This window comes from Acomys russatus, chromosome 29, assembly GCF_903995435.1.
Source record: "Acomys russatus chromosome 29, mAcoRus1.1, whole genome shotgun sequence".
In the NCBI taxonomy this organism is placed as follows: Eukaryota; Metazoa; Chordata; class Mammalia; order Rodentia; family Muridae; genus Acomys; species Acomys russatus.
In genome coordinates this window covers 8,954,644-8,979,274 of record NC_067165.1, presented here as the reverse complement: position 1 = coordinate 8,979,274, position 24,631 = coordinate 8,954,644, and the positions used below count along the sequence as shown (strand labels likewise).

At 36.1% G+C, this 24,631-nt stretch overlaps 1 protein-coding gene across 1 annotated transcript in view; it reads right to left on the bottom strand.

Moving 5' to 3' along the window:
- The window catches only part of Agbl4 (AGBL carboxypeptidase 4), a 1,177,749-nt gene that overhangs the window by 995,522 nt on the left and 157,596 nt on the right, over positions 1-24,631 (bottom strand). Inside the window, exon 3 of the mRNA XM_051171890.1 lies at positions 20,752-20,876. Coding sequence (XP_051027847.1) covers positions 20,752-20,876 — 125 coding nt within the window. The remainder of the gene's footprint in view (positions 1-20,751; positions 20,877-24,631) is intronic.

Sequence of the window (24,631 nt, the reverse complement as noted above, 5' to 3'; positions counted from 1 at the left end):
ATTTATAGTGTAATGTATTTTCTTCACTCTTTAGGGAATAATCTAGACCTTTTAGACAAAATAATTTTATATGGCATACCTGGTCTTAAATATATAAATATAACCGTGATTTTGATAAAATGTATGTCATATGGTATCAACAAGGCTTCTACTTAAGGAAGATATATTAAGGTTTTAGTTGATTTATAACTAATAGAATCTTAAGTCTTTATATGGTCAAAGCTATATTAGCCTTTCTGCATTTGAAACACCCATCTGAAAAATGCACACTGTTGGGTGCTTTGCAGCACTTCTTTATTTTAATCCTTAATTGTTACTTTAAATTATTTTCATTAAGAATGCAAACATTGCCAGGCATAGTGGTACATGCGTGTAATGCCAGCATTTAGAGAGGCAGAGACAGGCATATCACTGTGAGTTTGAGGCCAGCTTGGTCTACAAAGAGAGTCTGGGAGAGCCAAGGCTACACAGAGAAACCCTGTCTCAATAAAGCAAAAAATAAAGAGAATGCAAACATTTATTTTTGAATGAATTTGAAAACATATTTAAAGAACTATTGAATGTGAAACACAGACTATGTGTCTAAAACAGATTAGTATTTATATGTGCTGTCTTATTTATGATATCTCTGAGTAAATCCTGTGTACAGTCAAATTTTATAGCTACACGTGTTAAATTAAAATGAAGCCTGACTGGCTGTAGTTAGTGTGCACACTCTTTCCACTGTGTAGAATTGATTTTCTTCTTCTTAATAACAAAAGTATCCATGCCAAGAAATTAAAGTGATGACCAAAAATTAAATAATACCTAAGTGAAATGGCACACAGCTGTGATTATGAGTTCCAGGGAGAGAGGGAGAATGAATGGTATACTGATTGATTATCTATTATATTCTGATTCTTGTTGATGTCTTGTAATTTTCAATCTCCTTACAGTATCATTTTCTTCTTTGTTTAGCATACCTGAATACAGGTGATGCTCATCAAAATTCATGCTTGTCAATGCAGCAGTGTGGGGAAATGAGCATAGTAGGAAGTATTCGGGTCATGAGGGTCACAGCCCTGATAGCTTCATTATTAACCTTCCCTGATATACGAGCTATTGCACTCTCAAGGAAGGTTTGTTACAATGAGCTCAGGTTATGAAAGAGGTGTGAATCTTGTGTTCTCTTTTTTTGTATGCGCCTTATTACCCTCCCACTTTTTGTCATGAGTAAATGTATTCTGAACCATTAAAAGATGTAACCACAAAAAAGGAAAAAAGATGTGACCATTTTCTTTAGGCTAGGCATTATGTTGTGTAACAGGAAACAGACACAAGTATCTATTATTCATCCTTTGGAACCAACTTCAATAACAAAATTTTAAGAAACATTTTTGACAATACTAAAAATTGACATTCTGCTCATGTGGTGTACTCTTTCTCTTCTGCCTAAAACAGTATGGTAGAGAGCAATAGAGGAAGATAACCAATATCAACTGCATGCCTCCATATCTTGTACACACATGTACATACCAAAGATGAGCTTTTCTGCATCTGTGCTGAGATAGGGGCTGCTGTTGTTTGTTTGTTTTTCAAGTTAGGGTTTCTTTGTGTAGCCTTGGCTGTCCTGAACTTGCGTTGTAGATCAGGCTGGCCTAGAACTCACAGAGATCCACCTGCCTCTGCCTCACCGAGTGCTGGGATTAAAGGCATGAGCCACCACACCCAGCAACAGGTACTTTTAAAATAAAATCAGGACTTTTTTTTTTTTTTTTTTGTGTGTGTGTGTGTGTGTGTGTGTGTGTGTGTGTGTGTGTGTGTGTGTGTGTTACCTTGTGGTAACTTCTGTTATAGAAATCTTATTTCTTAGCAATTTTCTTTTGACTCTGTCCTGGTAGGAAGCAGGGGGTGCTACTTCATTTTTCTATCTGGTTCTCATTAACAGTCTGAAGAGGAAAGAACCCCATTACTACTGGATAAGGCTGACAGTTCCAGCTCCCAGTTAGGGCTCTACTGATAGTATCTTAGTAGTAAATTATTCCTTAAGTCTCAAGATCTCTATATGACCTACCATTTTTAACCTTTAAGAGTGTTTTTTAAGATAGAGTCTCATAGTGTAAAACTCACTGTGTAAACCAGAGTGACATCACACTCATGGAGATCTATGGACCTTCCCTGCAGAGGGCTGGGATTAAAGGCCTGTGAAACCAAACCTTCCTTCTTTGTTAGTCTTACCTTTGTTTTACATATGGCTTCTAAGCTTTTAATTGTACAGAGTGGAGGAGAGGAAGAGGGGAGGGGAGAATGTCTATTACAGGGCAGTTGGATCTAGCATTTTTGCTTTAACAACATAAAACCTGGGGCTTGCTGGCTACAAGTCTAGCTTCAAGGTCAGTGACAGAACTCATTTCAAAGGAATACAATGGAGAGTGATAAAATAAGATGCCTGATGCCCTCCTCTGGCTTCTCCACAGTCACCCACACCTATATACACAAATTAGTATACACACATTCTCTCTCCTCCCCTCCCCTTTCTTCCTTCCCTCCCCCTCTCCTCCTCCTCCTCTTCTTCTTCTTCTTCTTCTTCTCTCTCTCTCTCTCTCTCTCTCTCTCTCTCTCTCTCTCTCTCTCTCTCTCTCCTCTCTCTCCTCTCTCTCCTCTCTCCTCTCTCTCTCTCCTCTCTCTCTCCTCTCTCTCCCTTCTCTCTCTCCTCTCTGTCTCCTCTCTCCCCTCTCCTCTCTCTATCCTCTCTCTCCCCTCTCCTCTCTTTCTCCCCCTCTCCCCTCTCCTCTCTCTCTCTCTCTCCTCTCTCTCCCCTCTCCTCTCTCTCTCCCCTCTCCTCTCTCTCTCCCCTCTCCTCTCTCTCTCCCCTCTCCTCTCTCTCTCCCCTCTCCTCTCTCTCTCTCTCTCCTCTCCTCTCTCTCTCCCCTCTCCTCTCTCTCTCTCCCCTCCTTCCCCTCCCTCCCCTCCCTCTGTTCTCGCCCCTCTGCCCCTCTCTCTCGTCTCATCCCCCTCTCTCTCTCCCTCCCTCCCTCCCTCCCCCTTCCTTGTCCAAAGTCTTCACATGGTGTTTGTTTTAGATTGCCCTAATTGCCAACTTTTTTACTCTAAACTTAAAAATATATATAGGAATAGCATTTGTGGTCCAGTTTCTAAATGTTGAGAAATTCCAGGCTTAACTAAAGTCCTCTGTGGGACAGTCTGAATTGCTGTACCAATTGGGATCAGAAGCTTTCTTCTAAGCTGTCCTGGGAGCTGCCCTGTTCTGATGAATAACAGCAACAGAAGCTCTTGAGGCTGAAACATAAAGGATGCAGGATGTCAGTGTCCAGCATGCTGAGAACAATGACTCTTGTCAGGTCTGATCCAATGTCAGTGTCTAGTCCTTTTGTTCTGAAAACATAAAATTTCTCACAAGCATTATACAGTCCTAAAATTAGAAATGTATGAGGTGTGGGTGATGCAAGGGACAATTAAGGCTGGTTCTCTGCTCTCGGTATAAGCAGAAGAAAGACATCTGTACATCTTCATTCTTGCCATATGAAGAATGATATCTAATAATAAACCACAGGGATTCAGTAGCCAACAAGAAGTCTTGTCTATGCATAGACATTCATGTCTCAGCCAGTCCAGGGCTATTCCCATATAGTGAGGATAGCAATATAAGTTACCTGCTTGTTCTGTAGTTTAGATTCTTAACATCCTTATTGCATCCCCCTCCCTTCCTTATTCCTCAGAAAGGGAACCCTCCTCCCCTAACATCTGACCTCAGCCTATCAAGTTTCATCCGTACTACCTATATTCTCTTCCTCTGTTGACTGGCAAGGTCTCCCTGCCAGGGAGAAGTGAATAATGCTGGGGGGCCAGAGTCCATGTAAAAAGTAGTCTCTAGTCCTCATATTGTGGAACCCACAAGGAGACTGTGCTGCCGATCTACTACATCTGAGTATCTAGGTCCACATAATACATGGTCCTTGGTTGGTGCATCAGTCTCTGTATTGTACTGTGGTTATCCTGATAAGGCAGCAAACTGTCTTTGTCATTTTCTCATTTTGGAAGCTGCTAATTTCACTTCCTGTCTACTCAGGTAATTAATTTTATTCCTTCTCAAGTCTCTGATGGGGTTTATTAGCAAATAGTTTAGTTTTACACAAAGCTTAGTTGTTTATGGATTAAGATGTTTTTCAGTCTAGATAGATGGCTTAAGTTGATAAAGATGAGATATGATATGATAGACATTGATTTATATTCAGAATTTTAGATGCACCAAGATAAGAAAGATGTTTTCTTCAAGGTTGCAAAATACAACTAGCCAAAACACTATGACTATAACATTTACATAATTCTTGATTGTTTTATGGTTCTTCTTGCTGTGGGTAGTGTATATATATATGTGTGTGTGTGTGTGTGTGTGTGTGTGTGTGTGTGTGTGTGTGTGTAATAATATAAATGTATATGTAAAAAAAGAAAAAGAAAAATAAATTGAAAAAAGATAAAGGGATTCATCTTCTCAACTACCCAAGTAACAACAACAAAATTATTATTATCACTATTATTATTTTTTATTATTATTATTATTATTATTATTATTATTATCCAGTGCTTTCAAGGACCCTGTGTATATTTCAATTGAAAAAGGAGCAATAGTCCTGGCAGGTGGCACCTGTCTGAAATTCAAGTACATGTGGCAGAGGGAAGGCAGTCATAAGTAAGGTTGACCTGCTAGAACACCAATCCAAACACAGGATTACAATCCTATCTCAAGGAAAGAAAAAAATAGTAAAATAAGAAATTCATAGCAAAGATTTTTGAGATCGAACACAAATCAGTCTGAAAAGACACTGGTTATGTAGTTCAAACTTCTTGGAATCTACTGGAGTGACCCTAGCTAAGACTCCTTTAACAAGGGATACAGAACCTGATCCAGCCATCTTCTGTAACACAGGTAGGGCATCCAGTGGTGTAACTAACACATCAACCCAGCCACAAAACATTTGAGCAACAATTTGTCCCACCTACAAGATGTGCTGGGGAGCTAGTGGTGGCACAGAACTTGTAGGAGTGGCCAACCAATGACTGATCCAACTTGAGGCCCATGACATAATAGGAAGCTTACCCCTGACACTGACTGGATAGCCAGAAAACAGAGGCTGGATATCCCAGAGATCTAACACCAATCAGAATTGGCAAAAAAAAAAAAAACAATAATTAGTCAATGAAATAATTCTTAATGATATTTTGCTATACTCATAGATTGGTGCCTAGCCCAGTCGTCATCAGAGAGGCTTCACTCAGCAACTGATGGGAGCAGATGAAGAGACCAACAGCCAAACACTAGGTAGAGCTTGGGGAACCCTGCAAAGGAAGGAGGAAGGATTGTAGGAGCTAGAGGGGTCAAGGATACCACAAGAATATGGTCCACAGAAACAACCAAATGGAGCTCATGTGAAAACAGCAAAGCTTTCCTTTGGGGTCTGAGTGTTATGAACTATTCACCAGTGTGTGCAAAAACTGGGAGCTACAGCTTCCCCCTCCAGAATGTTGACAGCCTGAGAGACTGCTCATCCACAGAGCCCTCCCCCTGTACCATACCTAAAACCAAACCATGCTGAAGTTCCACATCACTGCTGCATCAGCAGAGTACCATCTAGCCCAGCGTTGCTGTATGCCTGTCGATCTTTTCTTCGTTCTCTCACTGCCCCTAGTCAAGTTTCAGGACCCAAGGGGAATGGGTAGAGATAAAAGTGAGAAATGCAGAAGGACTTTCCAAATAGGAGAAGGCAAGAAACAGTAATTAATGAATCCATAAAAATGAACCCCAAGTTTCCAGTTTGTGTGACTAAATGGATCATAAGTGGTCTGCTAAAGGCAGGAAAAAAAAAAAGAAAGAAAAGAAGATACGAACTAAAAGCTTCTGTTCTGTCAAAGTTTATGGTAGGTGGTTATGAGGATGGGTTATAGTAAAACTTGTATTTAAGTCACCAGCGTTTCATATGTCATTCCACAGATACTGTGAGAAAGCTAGCTGAAATACAGATTACTTTGGGCTGTTCTAGATCACGAGAGAACATAACAATGCTGAATCCGGTCAGACTCATAGTTTTTTCTGTATTTTTAGCAAATCAAAGCCCATAAAAGTTTCTGTATCTTTTTCATGATTTTATTGTTTTGTTCTGCCAAAGCAAGGCTTAAACTACTCATGAAATTTTGCATAAAATTTAAATATCATTCTCTCATTCATTTGGCAGTAGATCAGCCAAAAACCCATAGCTTAAGATTCCTCTAGCCTAAGATGTTCTGTTTCTAGTATCCACAGTTTCATTTGCATAACTACCATTTTCACTCTCTACATCTGTGTTTTATTTATATTGCAACAGAAATATTTAGAAGTTTATGTCACAATAAGTTTCTAATCTAAGTTTGGGCTTTTTTTTTTCAATTGTTCATCAGTTAAAAAACACACATAGAGTAAAATTTCCAGCAAGGAATTACTCATTGTGGTGCTCATCTTAATTCTCCTCACAAATAAGCAATTGTTATATCATACAGCTTAGTTTTGGTTTTGAAGCACAGTGGACGATAAAATGTGGCTTTTCTAAGGCTAACTTTATGATCTTAATGAAAATACAAAGCTATATTTGTTTTTACATAAATTGGTATCATTTTGCTTTTTGTCTTGTTTTACCTCTTACCTTACTACTTATTTGAAGTATTAGGCTATCAAAACAGGCTTATTTGATATTTATTTTACTACTTTTTCCTTATTAAGAATCACTTTAAGTTCCAAGTCAACTAATGACCTCCTTCTGAAACCTTCCATTCCAACTAAAAGTATTGAACTTTAACAATAATTTAGCTGCACATCTAGTATAATTTTATTGTTTTACATTACACTACAGTATCCTACATTGATCTTCCACAATGACAGAGATATGTTCTCTATGTGTCAAAAATGTATCTAATAGCTTTATACCTACAGAATAAAGGAAACTATCTCTTTAGCTATGCTATATTTTCACCAATATACAATTACTTATTTGGTATTTATTTAATAATCTCAACAATGTTCCCTGCTAATAATCACTTGAGACTGACCGCACCTGATAGATATGAATAGTATTTTTTATCTTCTTGGTATCATAATTATGAGTATCATTTAGTAACAAGGTCTGCTCACCTCACAAAACTTAAGATTAAGTAAAATTAATATAGTGTTTGTTCATTTTTTTAAATTCTTCTGTTTTCTCATCAAACTGTAGGCACTGTGAAGCACAGAGACATCTTTCTTGCCATTATATTTTCAGTGTCTTTTTTGTATCTCATAACTACTTCTTTAATCCATACTCAGGCAAATATCATACATTCCTCTTCATATGTAAATTCTATTTTTTACTTTTTATAAGTGTATATTTACATGGGTATGGGTCATGAAACTCAAAAAGTAGGCACAAAAGGACAAAATCAGATTTGAAAGGGATGGGGTGAGGACAACAAGTGGAGAGGGGACCACTGAGGGAAGAAGGGGACAAGAGTGGGTACAGGGGCATGAGAAAGAAGAATGAGAAAAAATATGCATGAAATGCCACAGTGAGAAACTATTGTTTTGTGTGCTAATTAAAAAGCAAATAGTGCTGGACATGGTTGTTGACACCTTTAATCCCAGCATTTAGGAAGCAGAAGCAAGCAGATCTCTGTGAGTTCAAGAACAGTCTGATCTACATAGTGAGTTCCTAGATAGCCAGAGCTATACAGAGAGACCCCGTCTCAAAACACAAGTAATTACACAACAAAAAAGCAAATAAAGTAATTATTAAAGAAGTTAGAAGTAAAAAGTTAGATATTAATCTGGAATTGACACATGTTTTTGAAAAGTACTCAATATACAAAATGTCACTTCGTGGTCAGTATTTAATTTGAAACTGAGTAATAGACTCTCTTTCTCTTAAAATGATGCCTCTAATGTCTCCATTACCTGCAGCTACATTGCTCTCCTTTTGTTGAGTCAATCAACTACCAACACTCATTTAAAAGAATATTTAAATATGAAACCAATATAAACTACACACAAGTATTTTAAATGCTCTGACCCAAACATAGCCACTCATCATCCAGAAATGCCTTTAAAACATGACATAATAAATAAATGTCATAGGATCATCAAGTAAGTATTACTTCTTCCAGATTAAATATTTTAAATTGATCAAAAAGGGAAAAAAATGAAAAGGAAGCAAAAATGATTCCATGTTTGGATATCATCTGGTCCAAACATTCATATACTTAGTATTTTTAATTATATACAGTTATAATATAACATTTATAGAAGAGGAACATCACCAAATTAGTCTTTATCTAAGTATTATAAAATAAAATTACATTAGAATAATACTTTATTCTACATATCATAAAACAATTCAGAAATTTTTATTATTTATTCTGATGACATACAATAGGCTATCAACTGTTCTACAGGTGTTATCTTTTTATGAAATTGAATGTGAAATATAGATTGTTAAGAGGAAAATAATTTCTAAAAGTCTGCAAATGGGTCATACGACACGAGAGATAAGAGTTAGCAAAGTCCCAAATATTTATGAAAAGTTAAAACAAAATAAGAAAAGAAATACAGCTAAAGTATAAATCAAAGCATAAATTACTGAAAAGGCAGAAGACTAGCATAGAAGTCAAGAGGCCTATTCTGTAAGGCCTGCTTTGCCATACATGTCACAGGGATCTGCATTAGCTGGGGCACTTTTCATTAATGGACACCAGGTCTCTCATCAGAAGAATAGGTATGAGATTTTCAGCGTGGAGAGTGTGAAGGCACTAAGAATCATGGAGAGCACGGCTAGGAGCCTAACAGGCTGCTTGTGCACACTGCTCTAGAAGAACGGCAAGTTGTCATAGTTCCTGGCTCCTGCTTTTAGCTAATTGCTTAGACTTTATGAGGCTCATTTTTTTTACTCAATAGTAATATTTACTTCACAGTATTTTTGTTTAGATTAATGACTTAATTAAATAAATGAAAATGTTGCAAGTCTCTTGTCTGCCACATGATATTTCCAGCAACAAGTAATCACCATGTTATTCTAAATACCATTTTCCAGGTGATAATACATATGCAGTGTCAGATTTTTGAGGGGACTGATCTCATTAAGGTGGCAGAAGGATTTTCTTACTCGAAAATTATCCATCAGCAAAATACCCTCACAAGAACTAAGGGAACTAGGTGAGAAATCAGAGTAGTTTAGTATAACATAGAAATAAGAAAGATGCACTGAAGAAAACCAAAGGGCAGACAACATCCATGACACACCTCCCCCAGACTCGAGCAACACAGAATATCCTCAAATTGGCAAAAAGAGTGGAAAGGGAACAAGTGATGTGGCTTCCGACCCAACTCTGTATGTAGCAAGTCATACTCAGTGCCACAAGGTCCATGCAGCCTCAGACTCCAGTATGATACCTACACACTGAGCCTCCAAGCCTCCTTACTGGGAAATATTACCAGCTTAAATTCCAGATCTCCGATTGACACTTGTTCTCTAGGAATGCTCTACCACTAGTTTGAATCCAGGGGATCCAAGTCTGATCTGATCCTAGCACCAGGTCAACTAGTCTTCAAGCCAGTATCCATAGAAATGTATCCATAGCCAGTATTCAAGGCCCATTCGCACACAGTGTTTTGGAGGTAGGGGGAAGCTGGGGGAGAAGGATGAGAGCAACTCAGTATCCCAGCTAGCTTAAAACTTGCTAGGTAAACAAAACTGGCCCTGAAATCACAGAGATCCTGCTTCTGCCTCCCAAAAGCTGGTATTAAAGGCCTGGCCTGCACATAAATTGTCTGGCCACTCAGAGAAGCAAGTATCTGTGCCTACAGCCGCCAAGCCTTTCCGTTTAGACCAGCCCATAGCTGAAACATGATGAGCATTCAAATCTGTTCCAGCAAACGCAATGTCAAGAACCATTTAGTAGACCCTGAAGAACTGTCACTCCTCAAGTGAGTCTACTAGCCAGTTGACCACTGCAGAACCTAGACCCTTGGGTTTCAGTACCAAGCCCACTACAATGTTAAGTCAACGCTAATGGACCCACGTTCTGTGTAAGTTTCAAAGGTTCAAAGTCTCAGAACCATCACAGAATCTGCTTAAACTCTGAAGACACATGCTTAAAGTCTGCAGGAGTGACAGGTCATCACCTTCAGATTAAACACTACTCTACCTTTACAAATGAGTGCCATTTGAAAGAATATAGATTTTTTAAAGGTCCAAAGACATTTGCAAAACACAACATCTTCTCATGTTGAAAAATAACCACACATTAAGAGTAGGAAAGATGGGCTAGAGAGATGGCTCGGTGGTTAAGAGCACTGACTGCTCTTCTAGAGGTCCTGAGTTCAATTCCCAGCAACCACATGGTGGCTCACAACCATGTATAATGTGATCTGATGCATGCTGTATACATAATAAATAAATATTTAAAATAAAAGAGTAGGAGAGCTTGTTCACAGTCTAATCAGAACCACAATGCTGGGCTGGGACTACGGCTCAGTGCATTAATCATTCGCTGTGCAATGTCAGAATTGGAGTTCAGATCCTTATATCCCACATAAAAGCTGTGCGTGCTAAGTGTGTCAGCCATCTGTAATCTCAGCACTTGGGAGGCAGACATAGAAGATCCTCATGGCAAACCTGCTAGCTATAAAAGCAGAAATTAGTGAGGTTTAGGTTCCATGAGAAACACATATTAGTACAGAATAGAGTGTACATGTGTGTGCTCCACACACACACACACACACACACACACACACACACACACACACACACACACACACATACCCAGGCACGTATGCATGAGCACAAAACAACAATAACCTACAAATCCAAAGCATCTGTGGTATAAAAATCAGGATATCCCTCCATGACTGGGACCAAGAATGAGGCATGCTCTCATTTCTTGGATTCAATACTGTACTAAATATCCTCCACAAAGATATAGCTAAAGAAAAATTTCCTACAAATAAGACTGATCTCTATTGTTGGGTGACATAATTGCCTATGTAAAAATGTTAAACTCACACATCTGTTATTAGAAAAGTAATGAGGTCATCAAGAATGCAGAATACATGGTTTCATATTATCATATACTAAAAATGGACAAGTAACATTAATTTTCCTCAAAATTCCATTTATATAACCAAAAAGATACAAAAAGGGCATATATTGCACAGTCAACATGTATAACCTATGAGTCAAAAATATTGAGCACTCTCACTTAAAAACTTATTTAAAAAATCTTTGAACAGATACTACATCACAGTAAATAAGCAAAGAACTTTCGTCACTATAGAAGGCAAAGTTGTTACACTGTGAGATACAGCTTAAGTATCAAAATGGCAGAAATACTGACAATGCCAAGAAGTGACAAGACTGTGCAATAACTACAACTCTCACCTTTACTGACAAATGGAATACAAATTGGTATAGCACACTGAAAGAACAGTTTCAAAATTATTATAAAGTTCAACCGTCACTGAACCATACCACCAAGAAACCTTGCTCCCAAGTGTTTAGCTTAGTGAAACAAACCCTATATTGATGAACATAAACAAACAATACATAAATATTTCTAGCACATCAACTCACAACATTCAAATGGAAACATCTGTAGGATATTTTACTTTATAAAAGTGTCTTTGTTCTTCCTTGGCCCTACTTACGTTATCCTGATAAGAGTGTAAAGTGCCCTAGAACAGCAGGCTTTCTGCCCTGTTTCATGCTGGTGTCTGAGCACCTAGCACACACAATTAATATTTGTTGAGTTCAAATTATATAAAACTAACACTTTAGGAGTGTTTTTCTGACTGTACACGCAGGCAGGCAGAAAATGCAATCGTTCTACGACACACACAGGTCCCCAGTGCATGGTGTGTCTCAATCAGCTGTTTGACAAATCAAGTAAACAGCAAGGAGCCTGCTCTGTATTGTGTGGCTAACCAACAGCATTACTGTGTCAGGAGGAGCAACAGATGCACTTTCACTTTAAGATACTTTAAACTTAGACTGAAACTAGGACAGAGTCTTATCACACGTCAAGGAGCACGCATATCACGTGAGGCAGACAGAAAACCGAAGCCAGAGAGAGTATACTATGCAGCACAATCGATCGAAAACAAGAGAAAAGAAATACTGACTTTTGTTATCGTCATTTATATGCATAACTATAAAGTAGTCATGATTGTTAAACCAAGTATTTTGTTTTGTCTTTTCAGAAAAATTAACTTCTTTGTGTAACTCATGCACCCACACATACATATATACAAGTGTATAACATAATTTACTCAAGAGGAAACAGTAAATAATCTGACTATAAAGTTTGAGCTAAATCCAAACTATAGAATGTAAAGGTCATTTCAGAAAGGAAAGAGCAAAATTCAGGGAGACATCAAACAGTGTGGTCTCTGTAACAGATTACTAAAAGGTTCAAAAAGTACTTAAAGGGAGCAAACCAGGTAGTAAACAGCCAAGAGTACTGCATTCCAGGAGAACCTTGACCTTTACCCTAAAGGGAAAAGCAAGCTACTTAAGAATTGCATCAGTTGAGTAGCAGGATCAGATTTTAACTTTACATGAAATACTCCTGGTGAGGAGAGACTTAAATAGCAAGATTCTAGACAAAGCAATACCTTAAAACACAATTGCTATAGTCTTGGCAAAGCATGGTAACAAACTGGATTATTGTAGCAGTGACATAAGAGCACAGACAAATTCAGGAAAGAATTTTAAAGTTGGCCACATCTGATTTTATCATCTATAAGTGAAGATTTATAATGTGATATTATAACCTATAACTAAAGTCATACTTCCAAATCCGAAGTGACATCTGACTATATAACTTATAGGTGAAGATAATAGAGTCAGCCTCTAAAAATTGTTGGAAAAGACAAACATGAGTGATTTAACAGTGTTGCCACAGTATCTGTGATAAATTCATTATGATAACAATTACTATGATTAGTATCTTTAGCTATAAATCCGCATAGGAGGACTTTCAGCGAAGCCCCACATTTTGATTAAATGCTTCATATAATAGTATTCACTACGATATGAAATAAAGGGGAAACTACAGGGTGAGAGAAGACATTCTTCTTTAAACAAGTAATGTGAAATAGGCTGTTTAGCTCAGGAGATTTTTTAATTAAAGATAAAGCTGGAAATATGGAAAAAAGAAACAACATGTATTGTGAAATACACATAATAGAATGAGAAGGGAAAATCCTATGAAGGAGAATAGGAAGAGATGAGATTAGAACAACAAGGAAATGGTTTCTAGCAGTGAAATAGCAACAGTATCGAGGCAAGATACATTAAGGCAGTAGGGACAATATGCCCACTGAGTTTAACATCAAACTGATCTATATACCCAGTGAAAACCCAATTAACAAATACTGTAAAGTTAAATGCCAGCTGTTTACATAAAACATCCCCATTTCACGTCATGGAGAAGTATGTAAACATGATGAACACAGTAATGCATTTTTGTGTATGCCATATACATAGAGGGGAAATCATCCCAGATGTAGTTCCTAGTTTTAGTAACAGTTCCAAGAAACTAAAACTTATCTTTGTAAAATAATGTAAGACAACTGAAAAAAATTAAAATGTATTCATGTATGAGGCACTTACACTGAACCTGAAAGGACATAGTTGATTCGGAGGCTCTGCAAGCTTTATGTTCTGCTATCTTAATTTCTGATTTTCTCTTTTTCAGTTTCCCTGTGGGATTCTGGCTGCTCTGGAACTCATTCTGTATAGCAGGATGGCATCAAACTCACAGATCCACCTGTTTCTGCCTCCTGAGTGCTGGGATGTAAGGTAACGTATCTTCTGAATGTTTCTTCAAACAAAACTTGCTTCATGAAGCACGGTTTATAGTCTACCAAAATATTTAATTAAAAACAATAACAAAACAATTGCTATATATGACACCAAAGCTATTCAAAAAAGGATTATTTACATTTTAAAATTTTAAATGTGCCTATAAGAAAAGGCTTCCTGAATATAACACTGCTATCACAGACTCTAAGAACAATTAATAAATGAACCCTCATGAAACTGAAAAGTTTCAGTACAGCAAAGGCAGCATCATTTGGACAAAGCATCAGGCTACAGAATAGGAAAAGGGTTTGTTTGTTTGTTTGTTTGTTTGTTTGTTTATGGACTACACATCTACTAGATGACAAATATCAAAAGTATATAAGGAACTAACAAAACTAGACATAAAAAACAAATTAAGTCAATTTTAAAATTAGGTACAGATCTAAACAGAGAGTTCTCAAAAGATGAAAAACAACTGGCTGAGAAACATGTAAAGAAGTACTCAACATCCTCAAACAACAAGGAAATGCAAATCAAAACTTCTTTGAGATTTCATCTTACACCAGTCAGAATGGTCAAAATCAATAAAATAAATGACAGTTCAACCTGGCAAGGATGTGGACTAATCGAAACACTCGTCTATTGCTGGTATGTGTGAAAACTTGTGCAGCCACTATGAAAATCACTGTGGTGGTTCCCCATGTACCTCAAGATCCACCTATAACACTCTTAAGTATATACCAAGAGCATCCTACTGCAGAGACACTTGCACTTCAATATTCAACATTGCTCAATTTACAATTGTCAGAGACAGGAAACAGTCTAGATTTCCATGGACAGATGAATAAACAAAATGCGGAACATTTATACATTTCAATATTACTCAACTGTTTAAAAAAATCATAAAATTCACAGGTAAATAGATGAAGCTAAAAAAAATTATCCTTAATGAGGTAACACAACACCAAAAAGGCAGTTTTGGTATATACTCATTTATATGTGGATGTTAGCTGCTAAGTTTTCAATAAGCAGGTTACAATCCATATAATGACAGAGTTTAGGTTAGAATAAGGGACTAGGTGTGGGATATCCATAGGAAGGGGAAATAGAATAGACAGTTATGGATGGGTGGCGTCCTAGCAGCCAACTGGAATGGAAGGACCAAACTTGGAGGGAGAGGAAAAAACGTGGGAAGATGAGGGAGAGAATACAGCAATGGCTCTTAACCTGTGGGTCACAACCCCTTTGTGGGTCACATAATAGATATCCTGCAAATCAGACACTTATAATTAATAACAGAAGCAAAATTACAGTTATGAAGTAGCAATGGAATAATTTTATGATTGGGGTCACCACAACATGAAGACCTGTATTAAAAGGCCACAGCACTAAGAAGGTTGAGAACCAATGGAACACAGGGAAGGAGAGTAAAATCTAAAGACCATTTGACAAGTTATATTGAAATCTACTACAGTAGAAGCTTCTGTGTAGCTATGACAAATAATGGGGGAAACAAAGCCCCAGCTATACAACGCTCATCACCAAATGGAATCTCCAGTGCCAGAAACAGGTTAACTGAGTTGTTGGCCACCGTGGCCCCATGGAAACCCCCAAACAACCCAGCTATCTCCAAGGCTATTGGTTACTCTCTATAAACTAATGGTAAGGTTCTATTCTGTTTTTTCATAGTTTGCTCTAATTTTTAAGTCTTTACTCCACATATTAAATTTTAAAAGATATTGTAAGATTTTTGCTATGCATACACCCTGCTATTTCTACTATTTATAAGACAATTATTGTCATAAAATGACATATAAATAGCTTATATAAAATTCCTCTACTGTTCATTTAGATTGTTTTTCTTTTCTTATGCCATACATTGGTGATTTTAAATTACCACTGCTATTTAACAGAAAGTTAGTTGAAATACTAGTTCCTTTAGGAAACATATATGAAATTCATTGGTTTTCTTTCAATTTGGCTGGGACATTCTTGATTTTTTTAATACATTAATTTTAGAATTAGCTTGTAAACATCTATTACACATTGACAGAGAAATTTCTTATTATAGTTTTTTAAAATAATATATTATTTTTGAGAACTCTCTGTACTATTGATTCTGGTATGAACATGATATGATATGAACTAATAGGATATGATTTGAATATCAACTTGTACATTGTTCCTCCACTGCGTCTCATTATTGATGATAACTCTCTTATGTTATTTCTCTTCATTTCTCAATGAATGTTACTCAAGTTTCACTGTAACTTGGCAAGTATAGATCTAGGTGATTTGTTCCAACAGAGCGGCCAATGATTTCCTTTCTCCCCAGGAAAGCTCTCCCTCAGTTTTGCTCCAGCTAGGATTCTGGTGGGTATAATTTACACTTGATATTAACAATAACTGTGATATTTGTAATTCCTTCAGCTTCGATCCATCCTGCTCTAATAAGCAGCTTTTTGCGCCTTACTAAATTTAATATTCTAACTCCTCAACTCTCTTAACTCAATCACAGTCCCCAACAAGATAAAGTTAAAATGTGTGCTTGTTGTGTAATAGCAATTCCTACACTTTACTTTAATTTTCAAAAATGGCTAATTTTGTATGATATGTTCATTCCAAGAGACCAATATTCAATGCACTTTTATATTGTATTTTCCCAATTCCCTATCTCCCACCCCTTAATATAAACTCTCTCTCAGGATATATTATGTGTATGTACCTTGATATGTCTTCTCATTTTATTTTGTGGTACATAGTGTTAAAACTTAAAACATGATATATTCTCAGCCAAACAGAGGATCTGGTAGTAAATTTATCTTCCCCTTATATAATATTAATGAACAGCTGTTTTCAGACACTGTCACAAGCAACTCAAGACTGAAATCTGAAAGGAAAAAAACAAGTGTAGTAATTTATATGATTCCTAAGATTTTCAATCAGAACACACATCCTAAACTATAATGTAAAAAAATAAAATAAAAGATCTTTACTACATTTGGTGGAAGAAACAGAAGTTAGGAGAATAAGGAAGGAATTTAAGATAGTAGAGATAGAATTACAGAACAGAATATTAGAATAGAAACACCGGCAAAGAAAAATGTTCCATAAATCTGTAGAGGGTTACACTGGGTCAGTAGGCTGTGTGAAAAGCTGTATACACACATGGTAAGACTAGAAAGTAACTGCAAAGAGCTAACACAGTCCTAAAGTGGAGGCTATTACAGGCCTCTTATTAAAATCCTGTGACTAGGATGAAACGACTGCTTCTGTACACACCCAGTCACCAAAATCAGTGAGTTGAAATAGAATGTGGCATACACCAAATTGGGACAGCCAGCCCCCAACACTGGAGATCCTTATGAAAGAGTGAGTGAATATCTTCACTCCAACATGTGTCGTGATGTTCACGATACAGGGTTCAGAGATGTTCAGTCTATGACCAAAACAGCACTGATGATCCGACTCTTTCAATGGGTACATCCATAGAGCCGTATCTGTGCACGAGGGCTAAACTGCCATCACTACATTATGCCTTCCCTAGAAAGCCTTTCAATTAAACCTCAGAGAGCAGAAAGTTCTACATGTATTAGAAAGTCAGCAATTTTTAATAAGAAAATAATATTTCTTTTGAGAAAGAGGGTGTTTCTCTCTTATCCATGGCTGGCACCAGACCCCTTCACACAGCAATTTTCCTCCCTCTGCTTTTCGGGTCACTAGGACCATGTGCGCAGCCGCACAGCGGCTGCTCTTCAGCATGCCACATCAGAGCGTATTGTCCTCCCTTTCGTGTATATAGAGAAAACCTATTGGCATACCCAGATAAAACAGGGTTGATGAGTACAGGATGTGTGTGTTTCATTGTCTGCTTCTAAGAATTATCTATATAGTCCATGTTTATTATATTGAGCAATGGCTGCTTTTGTAATCAGGAAAGGGAAAAATAAATTTAGAATATAAAAAACAAAACATGAATGAAAACAGTTTAAATAGCCCAAGCATATCGTTTTATTTTCTCTTATTGGCTAAAATTTTATGGTAAGTATTTAAATAAAAAGATTTGCTTTTACCTCACACAAGTGTTCTGCTGCATCAATAATGCATTTCTGCATAAGAATATTTAATATTGGTTTTTCAGAGAGAAAATTACTTTTTCATAAAGGTACTAGGACATTTAGTTTCCATCAACTCTTGCAAATGTACTATTTAACAACTACCTTTGCAGGGCTAATATATCAGTCCTGTGATGCAGCAGCACATGTTCCAAGCTTTTATCTCTTCCTAAAAACATCAAGGAAAATAAGCCTGGAGCTAGCCCTGCGTGTACAGTACATTTGATTCTTTGATTTTTAACATTCATTTAATGGAGTCGGCCTGTGATGACTAATATTTTCTCATCTGCTGGTACCAAGCACTAAATAAAGTTCTTGACGAGATTAAATTTATGCTGCTCCCATTTTAACGGAAATTGGAGAGATATGGAAAGAGATTGTAGGCAGAGACATTATAAAAGCAGATATCACAAGTCAAACTTAATAGCAAAACTATTCTCATTCATGTGGGCAACCATGAAAACAAATATCCTGTGGGCTAGGGATATATACTGTATCTCTCTCGTCGATCTTTATTCCTTCTCAAGACAGATTTCCATAACTTTATAATGTGGTTAGAGTCGATTAGATGGTGGCCACAGAAAGATGATGAATGAAGCATGGGGCTCAGAAAACTAGATGAACATATCTAAGGTTTCAGACTATAACAGACATAGGACAGTGTTGTTTATGTAGTTATAACCCAGAGAGGCATATTAAATATCGGCCATGACAGCTTCAAAAATAAGTGTTCATAAAACATACCCAATTCTCTTACCAAAAGAACCCCTTCCTGCTACCTATTTAATAGAAAAGAATGCCATAAAGCCTATATATTTTAAATATACATCATGAAACTTAGAACACTATGGTTCTGGCATTTCATTTCAAACAATAAAATGGGCAGTCTATAAGCCAATTAGAAGTGCAAACTAAAACATTTTAAATGCATGGGAGTTTTTCCAACAGTCCAACAATCTTAGCGTAATTGAAGGACATGATTTTCTGCAGATCTCAAATCAGCACATCCCTACTCCTTTACTTACTAATTTAAGGTATATACAGACAATCTTCATGGAGACAGAAGTGAAGAAGAGACAAGGGTTGGCCCTAATACTATAAATCAGGAACTACTACTTGGTCTCTATTTAACAATAAAATCTAAAAGTAACCAGCCCCTTTTGTGGAATTAATGGCTTCTTAGACACAATAGGCAAGCTGAGGAATATAAACTATATAAGAAAAAAAATGTTGACTTTTTGTGTGGGTGGACACGCATATACTGGCACATCTATATGGCACTTTAAAAAATGTTTCTCTTCATTCATATAAACTTTCTGCAGAACAGCAGTTTGTTTTTCAGAGGAGTGTGTATATGACAAGCCTAACTTACCAACGTGACGTGGCAACAGCAACAAAAGGACGAGATGTTGTTCGCTGAGTGAAATCAAGAGAGCCTCGCTGGGGCCCACACAGATTATGGAAGAGTATTTTGAAGTTTACTGATTATTTTATGGACAGGAGGGAGAAAAAGCACGGTACTGTTATGGAAACTCTAAATGAGATTTGGTATTCTAAGATTAGCTAAAAGCAAGAAGAAGAAGGTTAGGACACAGAGGTGTCCAGCATGGCGTCTCTGTGAGCTTCAGCCCTTTTGTCTCCCTCCCCATGTGCTAAAACTCAGAGGTGTCCGACTTAGCAGTATACAAATATCTTTCCTATATTCAGTTCCTACCAGTTAGCCTCTAAACTTCAACAGAGAGCATGTTCCCTATGCTATGTCAGTGGTATTGTAGGAAATTAGAATAATTAGTTGAAAAGCTTAGTGTCCCTTGCTCTTCTGCTGAAGCCAGCATGATTGGAACAGCACAGTGCCAAGAAGAGCCCAGGAGTCCCTGAATTTCATACAGTTATAGGGCCTGAAACATGAATCAAGCTATAACTGAAAAGAGCAGAGAGATGCACACAGCATTGATTAACTCATAGCAGAAACCCAACAAACTCTCAATTTTTTTGGTAGTGTAAGTAAAGACAACCCAAGGGAAGAAGGAGTGGTACCTTTCATGGCCAGGCTCCCATATCTTGCAAGAGCCATAAAATCACTATCATGCATAGTTTGTGTGTGTGTTTGTTTGTAGCTGTCTGAATGGAATAGAGTGGCAATACTTATTAGAATTAGACTTTGCTAATGTTTATTTTAAACGTAAGTACTTTATCACTGTTTTCATATTGAATATTCTCTCATAAAAACAAGTTTCAAAATGATTATGACTCATCAGCAATTAGAAAGTAAAGCTGAAGAAATCAAAATTAAAATGGATTAATATATTCATATAATTTAAACATGAACGGAAAACACAAGGTTTCCCAGAATCACTAGACATTGTTGTAAAGTAGCCTTTGATTTCCCAGGCACACAAGATACTCAGCTATTAAGAGTCATAAAACCTTAAAAAGGGCTTTTTATGAGATGGGGCCTATGAGAAATGTCTTTCTGGGTCTTGGCAAAGGTGTTATAACAGCACCTCAGACACATACGCAACAAAGCAATCCCAGCTTCGCATGTAAGCATTTAATCAGTAAACAACACATTTTTCCTTAGATAAAATTTGCATTAATTAATTCCTATCAGGACATATAAGTCAGCATTCTTTACCTACTCCTCACCATCTCTTGAAACAAAAGCCTTTCGTTGCTATAGAACAATATAATCTGCTATAGTCAGAGTTTTAACAGCTGTTAAAGAAAGAAAATTATATTATTTTTCTAAGAGCACACTGGATAGGCACATTTTCCCTTACCTGTGATTCTTTCACATTTTCAACAGTAAAGTTGAACCAGACTCGGAAGCGAGGATTACAGGTATCCGGCCTAATGTACAGATCATACTCAAATTCAGAGACTTGATCAACCCGGCCAAGGTTACCTACAACAAAGCATAAGAGAACAGTGTTTTAACAGAACTTCATTCATCCCAACACTTCTATGAGCTCTGATGCTAGTCCTAATCTGTGGTTAGCACTGGCAGGTCTAAACAGTCATGGTCTTAAAGCTAGAAACTCAGTGAGTGTAACCCAAAGTAAGGAAGACTTTCAGCTACTCCAGGCCTGGCCCTTAAGATCTAGACCCTTTGTGCAACAGACAAGGCTGGGTTATGAAGACTATGGTATGCCCCAATAAACTGAGGAATGAATCACATACCACAGAGTCCTACTTAGAAAAAATGACGATAGACTAGAACTACTTCTAATCTGCTAAATCTTGTTTAATCTTAACACCAGGGCTATATATGAACTAATCAAGACCAAAAACTTGCTTTTTAATTTTTCTTTCAATTATATTCATAATACTAAAGAAGCTTCTTTATATGAAAGTGGTTTAAATTTTATCATCAAAAATGTTTACTAAGAACTGCTTTATAGAAGGTAGAGTATTTATTACACAATGAAATTAAATATGAGTTAGGTTAGTCTTAATTTTCTGAGAGACCATGGAAGATTAATTTTATATTTTCCAATGTTTTCTCATTATAAAGTAATGATTATAAGACTGAAAAGATGGCTCAGTGTGTAAAGGTGCTTGGTACAAGGCCAACAATGCAAGTTTGATCCCAAGGATCCGTATGATGAAAGAAGAACCACTCTTAAGGAAGTTTTCTGACTTCCACATTTGCATGCATCTATCAATCTACACATATAAAAATAAACAAATATAATAATGTAAAAATTGCATACAATGAAATATAAATATTTCTACACAAAAGGAGCAAAAAATTTAACTATGACGCAATTAAGACTAAAATAAATTTTAGTAAAAAATTAATTTTGAGTTTTATGTATTATGTAGACTGTCTTGAAGGTTCATTATACCAATCAATTTAATCCTCAGAAAAACTTTCATGAATGAAGTATTTTAACTATCCCATTTTACATACAAGGAAAAAAGAACTAAAACAACTCCAAAGTCATAAAGTAACTAATTAGTTGTCATGTGATTTGAATACAAATAGCACATGTCTAACCGCTAGTGACAAGACTACACAGCTGTTTGCATAAGAGACCTGGCACAGGTCACACAGACATATAAATATAAGCACAGTTTAAATCCTTGTGCTTGATATATACTTGATATCAAAACAACTTTTTGCACACTTTAAAATTTCATATTATAAAAATTACATATTAATATACATTCCTATCTTCAAAAGAAAGCATATATTCCATTTGTTTTAACTTGGAAAGTATACATGGACTTAAGGAGAAATCTTAATTGTTATTATGTACAGGGTTGTTAATATAACATGCTCTCTAGAAATGTGAGGTTTCAAAATATTTTTACTCCTATTACTACTTCTTCACCTTGACACAATAATGATGAACTCAAAACCCAGTAAGTACTTAGTGACTATTTAAAGTCATACTCTAAAGCACTAGGAAAAGACTTCAAAGCGAAGACTTGATTATATCGTGTTCTCCTTTGTATTACACCAGGACTATATATCCATTTTTTACTGAAACAATTTCGACTATGTATTATGTTATGGGCATGTGGAAACATATTTGAAAATATAGTAGCAATGTTTTATCTATTTAAATAAAATACAAGGAAAGGAAGCAAACAAAATGTAAACCATGATGGAAAAGCAGAAAAAGAAACAAAGGATACATATTTTAAGCTCAAATATATTAAATGTGTCACATGTAAAAGGATTAAATATTTAAATTTATACAAAATAGACAAACTTAGCTCACATTATGCTAAGCAAAATAATCCAGAAACAGAAATCATAAATAATAATGATACTATTACTCTACAGAATATTAAAAGTAAGTCAAATTTGTAAAGATAGACTTAGATCAGCCATGGTAGACTTTAAGAAATATTACTAGATATGAAAAAGAATAATTCATAGTTTTAAAAAAAGATTAAGCTCTCTCATTCATACTAGCCTCAAAAATTAAAATAATTTGGAAAAAAGGTTTAATCAAAGAATTGAAAGACCTTTGTAATGAAAAACTCGAAACACTGAAGAGATAGACTGAAGAAGACACTAGAAAATGCAAAGACCATCCATGCTCATTACGGATCAGCATAGTTAATACTATGAAAATAGTTACGATACAGAAAGAAATCCACAGATTCAATGAAAAACCCCCATCAAAAGAAAAGGCCTTTAACAAAATCTAATTCCTTCATAATGAAAGCCCTGTGAATTTAGGAATACAAAGAACGTACCTCAACATAATAAAAGAAATACACTACAAGCTTACAGTCAATATCATGATGAATGAAGAAAACCTCACTAAAATTAGGAGCAAGACAATATTCTCCACTCAAGTTCAAACTAGTGCAAAGTGTCTTAGCTAAGGCATTAAAACATGAGGATAAAAATAAGAAATGGATAGACTGAAGGGGATTTGGATGTGGAGATGATCCAGTTCTATATACAGAATCTTCAAGGCTCCACTGTAAAACACCTGCACCCTCTAAACATATTAGTAAAGTAGGAAGGTACAAAATTAACATAGAAAATCAGTAGCCTTACTATAATCTATAACAAGCAGAGCAATAAAGAAAAGAAAAAATCATGGAAACAGTCCCATTTACAGTAGCATCAAATTTAGATTAAATTGAATTTTTAGAATAAATCTAGCCAAGGAAGTAAAAGACTTGGACAGCGAAAACATTAATAAGTCACCGAAAAGGAACTGACAAAGATGTCAGAAGCTGAAAACCCATACTTATGTATTAGTGAGATTAATATGAAGAAATCGCCTTCACACACGCACACACACACACACACACACACACACACACACACACACACACACACACACACACACACACCAAAAGCTAGCCACATATTGGAGAAGACAACATCTTCAAGAAATTGTGCTAGTAAGACTGGATAACTACATGTAGAAGAAAACTAGATTCCTATCTCTCACCCTATAGAAAACTAAACTCCAAATGGTTCAAAGATATCAACATAAGAACAGATGTCCTGAATCTGTTAAAGGAGGAAGAGAATATTCTTCAACATACAGGCACAGGAAAGTATAGAGGAAGTTTTAATTTCTTTTTAAAAATCATTTATGTTATATATAAAGGTTTTAAAGATAAACGTGCTTATTTTGTAAGAAATATAATTATGACAGTCTTTTGAAAAAATTTGTTACCATAAAAGAAAGTATGGATAACTACATAAAGAAGTGAGAGGAAAAAAATCTTTTGAAAGATTTACAGAAATTCCTAAGTATATTAATTCTATTTCTGACTTCAAATTCTACGGGGAAAGATGCCTGGTTTTTATAGGTTCTTGGGGTTTTTTTTATTTTTACATATACATTTATATTATTACATATATATACATATATGTATAATAACTACCTACAGCAAGAGGAACTACAAAACAATCAGGAATAATATAAGTGTTTGGGCTATTTGTATTTGACAGCCTTGAAGAAAACATCTTTCCTATCTTGGTGCACCTAAAATTCTGATACTAAATGAATTACCTATTATTTCTCATCTTTATCAACTTAAACCATCTATCTAGATCTAAAATCATCTTAACCTCTAAACAACTAAGCTTAATTGTAAACTAAACTATCTGGTCTTCAACCTCATCAAAGCCTCAAAGGAATACAATGAATTACCTAAATACACAGGAAGTGCAAT